This window comes from Thunnus thynnus, chromosome 10 (assembly GCF_963924715.1).
Source record: "Thunnus thynnus chromosome 10, fThuThy2.1, whole genome shotgun sequence".
NCBI classification, from domain to species: domain Eukaryota; kingdom Metazoa; phylum Chordata; class Actinopteri; order Scombriformes; family Scombridae; genus Thunnus; species Thunnus thynnus.
Genome location: NC_089526.1, coordinates 9,265,077 through 9,276,917, shown reverse-complemented (window position 1 = coordinate 9,276,917; position 11,841 = coordinate 9,265,077). Strand labels below are relative to the sequence as shown.

At 37.2% G+C, this 11,841-nt stretch overlaps 1 protein-coding gene across 1 annotated transcript; it reads left to right on the top strand.

Annotated features, from left to right (window-relative positions):
* The first annotated feature begins 3,284 nt into the window (after positions 1-3,284).
* Positions 3,285-11,792, top strand: LOC137191020 (junctional adhesion molecule-like). The gene is made up of 4 exons (XM_067600808.1): positions 3,285-3,781; positions 6,520-6,861; positions 7,665-7,922; positions 9,581-11,792. The coding sequence occupies exons 1-4, from the start codon at positions 3,739-3,741 to the stop codon at positions 9,796-9,798; spliced, it is 861 nt and encodes a 286-aa protein (XP_067456909.1). The 5' UTR covers positions 3,285-3,738; the 3' UTR covers positions 9,799-11,792.
* Positions 11,793-11,841: the final 49 nt, after the last annotated feature.

The following is an 11,841-nucleotide window of genomic DNA, read 5'->3' as shown; positions in this document are numbered from 1 at the left end:
CGCACCACTGGCTAATGTTAAAATAAACATTTGCACAAAAGAAACTGGTTTCTCGTGAGCATGTTGGTAAATTGGGGTGATGGGACACTCTGTGTCTGGGGGCTTTAAAATCTAGACAATACCAGAAATAAAATGTATGTGTTTAAGATCGTATCTGTCTGTCTCTCATTTCAGACACCATGTTCTTTAACCTCACCAGTCACAATGACTCTCAGCTCCAGTGTGAAGTAAGCGTGACCAGGGATCCCAGAATTGTTTTGTCCATTGTTCATGATGGATGCAAATTCCCAAATAAAAGTAATGATGTCACAGCGCTGCCCTACGATACGCTCTCCGAGACCATCTCTCTGAAAGGCAGGGGGAAATATGAGTGTCAGCTGCACCTGAATGAAGATCTGATCATGAAAAGCTCTTACTGGCATCCACCTGGTAATAATCTCCCCCCTGATGTAGCTTTCATGCATGCACAGTACACATTTGCTACTCTACACTTTAACACTCATTAGCTTTTGCTAATTAAAAAAGGTTAATCTTATATTTTGAAGGGTTAACCTTATGGACCTAGTTTTGTGCTAAACTGAACGAAACAGTTTTAACCAGCAACAGACTGAAAACAGTCAGAAAAAGCACCAACATCACAGCGTTATGAGTCATAATGCTATCGCTCACTAATGTGCACTTTATGGTAATGTACAGTAACAGTCACAAGTTTCGGCACACCTTTCCATTCTCTTGAATGAGAAAGTGTGTCCAAAGTTTTGACTAGATGGATAATAGATTTATTTGACAACACTAAAGGTACATACAAAACTATGGTCACCTAGTCCTGTTGTACAATTAAAATATCAAGGATAAAAACACATTTCCATTGTGGAAAAGGGGGAAGATAGGATGATATTCAGTTCAGGCAAGAAAGGTTAAAAGATAATCAATAACAAAACACACAAAAGAACAGACAAGGCTGAGTAATACAAACAAACAAAACTTATGATTGTCTTTTCAGCAACCATTTCTTTAGAGAGTGTAAGAGTGTAAAATCCATCTCAGGCTGCTTCCAGAAAACTGCAGCAATGTATAAAATGTATTTATACATATGGAACTCTTGAATCTAACATGAATAGTATTAGTCAATCTGTCTCTTGTTTCATGACTATGATAAAACTAAAACAGTTAGTAACCAGGAGCTGTATTCTTCACAGTTTTCTGAGTGAAACCTAACTTAATTTCCATAATTCTTCTTTACACCGTAAGAAAATTGAGATTTTAGAAATGTGTGAGATCTAGATGGAAGTTTTAACATGACCCCAATGTTTGTCTTTAAGGATCTTTACACCCAAATTACAAGAAGACACATTTTTCTATTAAGATGTAAAGGTATCTAGCCATGCAGATGGTTGGTCTTGTTTTTATAGTGGAAAGGTGTCATTTGTTTTTTGTGGGTTTTGTAATTTGGGTGGACTGATCCTTTAGTTGTTTTTGATTTATCATGGGAAAAAACAAATACAATACATCCAACACTATGTGTGATTTAATCTTAGGATTGCATTTCACGTTTTTGTGTTTCTCAGAGCCAGATGTGGTGTCTCCAGAGCCGTGGTTCCTGTACGTGGCTCTGCTCCTGGTGCCCACCATCATCCTGCTGTGCCTGATCATTGCCACGCTTAAAAACAGATGAGTTTGTCAACATCTGGCTGGAATGGAGAGGTGTAGCAATGGAGATTGAAAGAGATGCGTCTCTCCAAGGCAACTTCAAGATCAAAGTTATTTTTAACCAACCATCATATTTACCAATGTTTTTTGTGTGTGTGTGTGAATTACAAGATGCAGATCTTTTAAAAAAGTCTGTGTAGAATGTAAATAATTGATGCCAACTGCACTGTCTCAGCCCCTGAAGTGGGATGCAGCAAGTGATGACTTGTCAGCCTCATATTTGACACTGAATTATGGTCAATTTCTCATAAATATGCCTTAAAGGATATGCAACAATGAACTCATCCTACTTAGAAGTATTTTGTGTTTCCAAAGCCTGATAAATTGGAGAGTAGTACCGTGTAAGGCAGACAATCTTCAAAAAGTTTTTATATTTAGCACAAAGCTATCGAAGCACTCTAAACAGAAGCATGTTCCCACATGTACTGTATGCAGTGGTGTCCGCCTTACACAGAACTACTCTCCTGAGACTGAAAATGTGATCGATGTTATTAGTCCTTAGAGATGTGCCTCAACAAACTAATGTGCCCAAATTTGTTGTGATGATTCTGGAAACAGTTAACAAAACAATTCACACTTACTTGCTTGTAATACAATAAGAAGCTCCAAACCAAGCGAGTAAGTGGCCCTTGATTGGAGGCAATTTTGTCAACTGCTGTTTCCAAGATAATGACTGGACCTTGACTGGAGATTGTTTTATTAATTTTGTTATTTCCCAATGTCCTGTTCTACTTTAGTCTTACAACCAAAGGAACCACATCTTGTGACTTTGCTTTCAGTTTTAACCCTTGTATTACCTTCACTTTTTGTACCCTTGATACGGTTGTTATTATTGGGGTTAGGGTTAAAAATTTACATTAAAAAGTCCTATTGTCTATCTCAATTCCAAACAATATAGATAACATATATGATTAATGTTTATAATTAATCTCTGCTAGATTACATTTAACAGTGGAAGTATCATTCATTTTTTGTGATAAAGTTATAATTTATGTAAAAAGTCCACTACAATAAAGACTTGGGTGGCATAAATCATGCTTATATAGGAAAAATTGAAATGAAACAATGTTTTCATTGATGTTCAGTTTTTTGAACTCATATTCTCAATTGATTTTCATCTCTATCTTATTATAATCAAAGCCGTAAAGCAAATACAGGTGATGAACAAGAATAGAAACACGAGAAGCAAACTAAGATTGTAAAAAGTAATTTCATTTCTCTGTTGGCTCCATCAACATGAGACAATCCAATATGGAACTCAACATGAACATGAAATCAATTTAAATTAAAAGTTTGTATTTAACTTCAAATCAGATCATAAACTGCTGCTTCATCACAAACATTAAACAGTTTGCTTACTTCTGTGAGAACAACTATAAAGAAAAAAAAAAACTGTTTCCTGAACCAAAATGAGTTTAGAGCCGCTTTGGACATATATGTGTGCCATGGGGTTCCTCCAGTGGCTGGCTGTGGGACTGCCTCTGGTGCATCATCTTCAAATTCACTTTCAGACTCAGAAACATCCTCCTCTTACACTTCACTGTGTATCTCACTCTCCAAGGCCCTCTGAGCAGAGAATCTTTTGCTCATATTGCTAGTGGAGGATTGTAACCGAAGTGACCTATACACTGTGATGTAGAGTTATTTATCTGTTTTGTCCCTCCCCTGATGTGCAGATGTGAGGGGTACAGTGTGAGAAAGTTTAGAAATGTTTTGGAATAACATTGTGCAGGTTCCTACTCTACAGAGGGTAAAGAGAGCAGGAAAGTGGGAGAGGACAGCTTCTCTGTTCTTGGATTGTTACAATGAAGCAAGTGTATGTGTGTGTACGTCTCTCTCTCTATTTCTTTGCATTTTGAGAGTGAGTAATGTTGTCCACTGGACACTCCCCAACATTTAAAAAAAAAAAAAATATTGAAGTTGAGGAAGTGGTGCAACAGACGGCTGTATCCTTTTAACGTCCCTTCAGTCGAGAGATATGTTTAAGGTCCTTTTATCTGAGTTGCATCACAGCGTCATTTTATTGAAATGGGGATGGACACAGTGGATGTTATCTACTTTATGGTCTCAGGTAAAACTTTAAATATTTTCATTTGTGTGTGTGTTTGTGATAGAGTTTGTGATAACCATTTAGCCTTTAATCAGTGATTTCTTTGCTGCGGTGATAACACAGATGTGTGTCTGCACACTATCTGGAATATTTTTCTGATATGTAGCAGCAACAACAAGCTCCAAGTTAGATGAAGAATTGTCCCTGACTAACAAGTTATCTGATCTCAAGTTACAAACGTAGTTTTAGTTCTCCATTCTGGCCATGAGTAATCCAAGGTCAAAGAACCCTAACTACTTGTGTTATACCGCAATTGACATAAGGATAGTTTGAAGCCTGATATTCGTGGCCCAAGACACACATCTTTACATCTTTGTAAAAAAACTTCCTGTAAATTCTGTTTATTACAAGGTAAATCACCAGTGGGTATAGTGGAATCCAGAAACTCTCAATTGTATGCTTGTTATTCTTTTATAAATATGAAAGACTGTTCAGACTTGATAAAAACAAAGTGGATATGACAAAATATGAATTGGAAACACTAACAACTTTTATCACACCATGTCTAGACTTTTTTTGTAGCATCTTTTGACTCCAAAGTCAACTAAACTGGTGGGTAGTACACTACCAATTGTTTGGCTGTCATGAGCAAATTCATTTTTAGGAGTGACACCCATTTAGGAAAAGTGTGTGCAATTCTGAAAATTTCAAAGTTCAAGTTTATCTTTAAAAAATTCTCATGATTTTTGGGTAAGAGGTATGACATGCAGCAAAGTTCCAGAATCTGAGGATGTTGTGGAAATGTGGTATGCACCTTACAGCTATGAGGATGGCCTAGATCATTATTCATGTCTTTTTTGTTATTACTGCATGTGAAACTTGGCCTTCATGCCCTTTCTGTATCATTCTTTCATACTCAAAATGTTTGTCTTCCTGTTTATAAAATTTGTGCAAAATCCCTCAAGATCATAGCTTGATTTAATTGACATGCCACAACTCTGGTTGATATCAGTGAATGTTTAAAGTCATGTTATAACTTTTACTTGACAAGTTGTGGGCAAATGCTTGGCTGTCATGGGCCAGTATTTTGGGAAGTGGCAACCTTAACCACTGAAAGCTGAAGCCAATATGCAGCAGAGGATGTAGACACTTATATTGACACAAATAAAATACACCAACATTGAAGTTGACGAGAAAAACACATCCCAACTTGTCCTATGAGAAAAAGTTTCACTTCTTCTTTAAACTTTCAAGATCCTCTCCAAGCAGTTACCTGTTTAGAAACTCTTAAAACGACATCTACAACAAATCCCCCACCCCAACCCCCAACCTCCATGTTTTACATACCAGCAGGGACATTCATTGTAATTTTAAACCTACATCACTGTCATTTTTATCTGATATCATAGCCCATAAGAAGCCCACCATGTGCAGCCTTGATGCTATTCCCACAAAATTTATCAAAAGAGTTATTGATATAGTTGGCCCCAGTATTTTATTGATTATTAATAGCTCATTAGAGAATCTATTTTTGCTTCTATTTTTAAACATGCTGTGGTGCAACCTCTTTTAAAGGACCCTCACCTCAATCCTTCTGTTTTTAATAATTTTAGACCAATCTCTAAACTTCCCTTTTTAAGCAGTTTTAGAATAAGTGGTTTCAACCCAGCTTTTAGCTTTTGTGTGTCAAAATGACATCTTTGAGAAATTTCAGTCAGGTTTTAGAGCTTTACGTAGCACAGAAACTGCCCTCCTCAAGGTAACCAATGACCTTCTTTTAGCAGCATCCTTTTGACAGTAGACCACACTATTTTAGTTGACTTATGACCTGGGTGGGCATCAAAGACACTGCACATGATTGGTTTTATTCTTACCTTTTAGAAAGAAGTTATCCAGCGACATGTTTCTTTTCATTGCTATGCAGATGACACGCAGGTATACCTTCCTCTGAGACTAATCTAAGAAGCCTAGCTGCTGCCGTAGATTGTCTCAGTGATATAAACTGTTGGATGGCATAAAACTTCCTTCAACTCAACAGCTCAAAAACAGAAATCATACTGTTCAGTCCCTCAAATCCAATTTACTGTTTGATTCAGATTTAAGTTTCAAACAACACATCAAAAAAAGTTGTCCAGTCCTGCTTCCTGCAAACAAGAACCATCTCCAGAATTAAGCCAATGCTCTCCCACTCTGACCTGGAAAAAAATCATTCATGCTTTCATTTTCTCCAGATTAGACTACTGTAACTCCTTCCTTTCCGACATGAAACAAAAGTCCCTCTTTCACCCCCAACTAGTTCAGAACACAGCAGCTAGACTTCTTACTGGTTTTAACAGACGACATCACATCACCCCAATCCAGGTTTCTCTCCATTAGCTCCCTGTTCATTTTAGAATTGATTTTAAGATTTTTCTGATCACTTTTAAAGCACGCCTAGGTCTGGCTCAAAGCTACATTAGAGGATATGTTGAACATGTATGAGCCAGCCCACAGCCTTAGATCCTCAGGTGGGGCCGTTCTGGCTGTTCCAAAGTCAAAGCTTAAATCTAAAGGTGATCGTGCAACGACCTGCCTGAGGAGATAAGGCTTGCAGAATCAGTAACCTCTTTTAAATCACATTGGATCCTGTCACCTGTTGCCTGTAATATCATAACACTATTTTAATAGAACAAAAGTGAACATTTCTATGAAGGCTACTTTCACAGGAATTGTTTACGGTTACCCAACATCCTGTCACTTTATTTATATGTTTTTTTCAGGTACTCACTCCGAGGTCACAGTACACCAGCCTCCCTTGCTTACTGCTGCTCTGGGTCATGATGTTACCATGCCGTGCAGGCTCAGTCTTTCCAACAATGAGAAAATGCTGATTACACCAGTTCTGTATTGGATGTACAATTCCACACTGAAGGTCATGCCCACCTCTGACAAATATAAGGAACGTGTACACACTCTGGACAACACAAACTCTTCAGACAAGTCCATACTCTTGAAAAATGTGATGTGGGCTGACAGTGGAAAGTACCTATGTAAACTCTCCATCACCACAGAGGACCAAAGTTTTAGGAAAAAAGGAAATGAAACTTTGCTGATTATTCATGGTAAATGAAAGGTTTGGGATTTTTTGTATTTCCAACGTATTGCTGTAAAGGGGAAGTCAAATGTCGTCACAGAGAAAGAAAGATTTGCGACTATTTTACTAATCTTCATCTAGGGTTTGGCTCAGATCAAAGACAAAACTGGGATAAAGTTTTGGGGTGTCGGGAGGATTAAGAAAAGATGAAGGATGGGAATTAGGTTGGATTAGGATGACTGTTCTGACAGTGGTTGCATAGCCAAAGATCCAATATGAATCAGATCTAGGATCACATGTGCAAGTGACCCAGATCTGATATGAAAAAATCAGAACTGAGTCACTTGGAGGCAAAAAAGGGTTTTGGGCCACTTCAGCATGTAATGTGAACGTAGCCATAGTTAGGTCTATATATAAAATAATTCAGACAAAAGTCAGAGTTCATCTGACACTGAAATAAATTAAAATATGTCAGTTTCCAAAGCTGTACTACTGGCTTGTATTAAAATTAACATTTGCTCATAAGAGTTGTTACAGAGCCTGGTCACTGTGATCTCTGTGCTCCAGTCAGAAAAAAAGCTCTATCATCTATCAATACAACTAAAATATGACAGCCTTAGTTCAAAAGTATGAGGCATAAGAGAGAAATCTGATTGCTGATGCCCTTCATGTAAATATGTCACATTAAAAAGGTTATTAAACTGGTTTCTCATGAGCATGTTGGTAAATTGGGGTGATGGGACACTCTGTGTCTGGGGGCTTTAAAATCTAGACAACACCAGAGATAAAATGTGTGTGTTTAAAATCGTATCTGTCTGTCTCTCATTTCAGACACCATGTTCTTTAACCTCACCAGTCACAATGACTCTCAGCTCCAGTGTGAAGTAAACGTGACCAGGGATCCCAGAATTGTTTTGTCCATTTTTCATGATGGATGGAAATTCCAAACTGTAAACAACGCGGTCACAGCGCTGCCCTACAATACACTCTCCGAGACCATCTCTCTGAAAGGCAGGGGGAAATATGAGTGTCAGCTGCACCTGAATGAAGATCTGATCATGAAAAGCATCTTCCACTGGCATTCGCCTGGTAATAATCTCCCCCCTGATGTAGCTTTCATGCATGCACAGTACACATTTGCTACTCTACACTTCAACACTCATTAGCTTTTGCTAATTAAAAAAGGTTAATCTTACATTTTGAAAGGTTAAACGTAAATTGACATAATAAGAAATAAGAGCAATTCTGCATTTCCTTTGTACTTCTCCCCGCAATCACTCATCAAATACATTTCTTGTTGAGTTTCTTTAGGCAGCACTCTTTCTATACTTTATTGCAAGAATGCGCATCATACGCATGCACATCTTTACATTTGCTTACATATGATTGTATTCATACTTATCGTATTTTCACAATATTTATATATTGTACAGTGAAGGAGAAAACAATAAAAGAGAAATGGGCAAACAAAACTGGAGGAGAAAGAAAGAAGATAGTAATATATACAGTACATACAGACGGGTGACAACTTAAAGGAAAACCTGGTACAGGTCTGAATGCTTGTCTCCTACATTGAGGTGAACTGGTGGCTCTGTTATGCTGTGGGGGACATTTTGCTGGCATGATTTTGGTCTACTTATCTCCTTAGACGGAAGAGTCACTGCAAATAAATACGAAGTTGTTATGAATCATCACCTTTATCCTATGATGAACCATTTCTATCCTGATGGGAGTGGTCTCTACCCAATGTTCCAATTCACAGGGCACGAGGGGTCACTGAATGATTTGATGAGTATGAAAATGATGTGAATCATATGCTATGGCCTTCACAGTCACCCAATCTCACCCAGTAACCCAATTGACCACCTATGGGAGATTTTGGACTGACTTGTTAGACAGCGCTCTCCACCACCATCATCAAAACACCAAATAAGGGAATATCTTTTGGAAGACTGGTGTTCCTCAGCCTTGGCATTGACCTCTACAAGTCTCTATAACTCTTCTGGAGGGATGTACACTGTTCTTCAAAAAGATATTCCCTCCCTAATGAGCTTATTTAGAGCAGTCTGCAGCTTGTTTTTAGTGAGTTGCAGAGGACTGTTGTACCAGAAGGTGGCAGCATAATCAAAGTGACATTGAACTAAAGCCCCAGACAGAATTGTTAATGTTACACTATCTAGCAGGAACACATCAACTCTGACATCTTTTCTGTGGTTCCAGCATCATTTCAGTTATTCAGACCCTGACTAGACATGGCCAACAGCATGTGGAGAGAAGTTTGTCTCCATATTTTATTGGCTTAAAGACTTCAAACTAAACACTTAAAGCGTGAAACTACGAGTGAATTTTATTTTACAGCTGGGAAACTTCAAACATTACCCAGAAGTGATGCAACATTTCAATATTAAAGTAAAAACTCTTTGTATCCAGATTTCTGTCCTTAACAGCAGTAAGGCCTCGCTTTCTGCTGCTTATGGTGTTACAGAAAATGATTTTGTATTTTTTGTCTTTAAGGATCTTTTCGCCCAAATTATAAAAAGACACATTTTTCTATTAAGATGTAAAGGTATCTAGCCATGCAGATGGTTGGTCTCATTTTTATATTGATAAGGTGTCATTTGTTTTTTGTTGTTTTTGTAATTTGGGTGGACCGATCCTTTAATTGTAATTAGATTTTTCATGAGAAAAAAATGTAATACATCCAACATTACGTGTGATTTAATCTTTCACGTTTTTGTGTTTCTCAGAACCAGATGTGGTGTTTCCAGAGCCGTGGTTCCTGTACATAGCTATGCTCCTGGTGCCCATCATCATCCTGCTGTGCCTGGTCATTGCCATGCTTAAAGACAGATGCTGTGTTGTTCAACATTTGGCTGGAACGGAGAGGCGTAGTAAGGGAGAATCAGGTTGTCAGCAGAGAAAAGAGATGCATTTCTCCAATGCCTTACAGGGTATGCAACAATGAACTCATCCTACTTAGAAGAATTTTGTGTGCATCCAAAACCTGATATATCAGAGAGTAGTACCATGTAAGACAGACAAACTTCAAAAAAGTTTTGATATTTGGCACAAAGCTATTGAAGCACTGTAAACCACTGTTCCCACATGTACTGTATGCAGTGGTGTCTGCCTTACACAGAACTACTCTCCTGAGACTGAAAACGTGATTGCTGTTATAAGTCTTTGGAGACATTTCTAAACAAAATAACGTGCCCAAAGTCTTTGTGATGAAGAAACATGCCACCCAGTACGATAGTGTGGTTCAATCATGTGTATTAAATCGTTTTTGGACAACAACGAAGCTCTACGGCACAGAGGAATAAGATATATCAGGTTTTGAATACACACACAATACTTGTAAAAAGATAAATTCATTGTTGGTTTGGCTCTGCACATGAGAAGATTCATGAAAAGCCTGTGAGAGTGCCTGTGACTAAAGCCAACCACAAAATATGTATATGCATTAATAGAGGACATAACTGTAAATCATTTCTTATTCCAAATATCTAGTGGGATAATATATAAATCTATGGTGATCTACATTTACAAATAATATTTCTGTGCCTTTTCATCACCTCCTAGTACAAATTAATTGGGGAAGATTTAACTAAATGAGTTTGATATTTGACTCTGAATATTACTACATAGAAAAGTAACAGAATATCAAAATGCTTTTATGTTTTCTTGGGCTTGTGCATTCTAATGAGGTGATGTGAGTGTTGAGTTGTATTCATTCTTATTGCTCTTTGGTTAAATGTGTACAGTCTCATTGTGGTACTGGCTGTGTGTTTTGGTTTTGATTTCTCAGGAAGTCACTGTCAGAGAAGTCCACACATTCTTCCTTTATCAGAAATGTATGCTTCCAGTTCTTTTTTGTCTTTTTTTTTTTTTTTCTTTTTTTTTTTTTTTACAGTTTTCACCCTAATTTCCTTTACAATCCTTTCTATTCCTTTTTAATGTAATGAAGAATAAAGAAATCCATTATTGGTCCTTTAATGGTGACTGAAGGCAGTTGCACAAAGGTCAGTCTTTGAGATTGATCCTTTTTTCTTTCATTTATGTGATCAGATAAATGAAGATATACAATCATATGGCACTGTCTAAATTTTTAAACATAAATCCAAAGAACAAGTAATCAAAGGAGAGAGCAGATTTGAAAGCAAAAACAAATGACCTCTTACTCTCTGTGTATAATCTGCATTTTTAAGTGAAATATATCATCCATCAATGCATCAAATCTGCCTTTTGTAAAAGAATCAATATATATGTGTATATATATATAAATTTATATTTGTAGATATTAAAACATGCTATCCTCCTTGTCTCTGTGAATGAGCGATACTCATCGTCACTGGTGTTGTCACTGTGACTGAAGTTAATCCACATGTTTTAAAAAAATTGAAAAGGATGGTGATGGAATTAGGGACGGGAAGGTCACACACACAAACACACACACACACAGGAATGGTGCATTTGTCAGGGTTAGGACAGGGATGCAATCAGCACAGTAATCCTCACCACTGGCATAATGAAATGGCCAAAATGAGAGATCAGCACAACAAATGCACAACAAACTGTCCTGGTTCCCAGTAGAAGTTAGACTTTGTTATAATATACTCATATTTATAAAGGAAGTAATATTATCAGGTACAGCCCATTTATTTTCTGCTTTGCACTGCCCTGTGCATATTTGCACTTGTGACAAATGTGCATTTGACCTTTTTGAATCTATAATTGTTCATTTTCTGCTTTCTTCTTCTACACATTTTCCCATCTTATTTGTCACACTAATTTCACTACACATATGATCTCTGTCTATGACAGATAAACTTCGAATCTTTAATCTTGTGTGCATGTGTGTTGTGTTCTGACTTCTTGGATTTAATGTGCTTTGTAAATTCACACATAAATCAAATTAATCATAAAAATATGTTAATTAAAGAATCTGTCTTTAAATCATACTCTTGTAATTGTTATAATATTCATATGAGTGATATTTGCACACTGA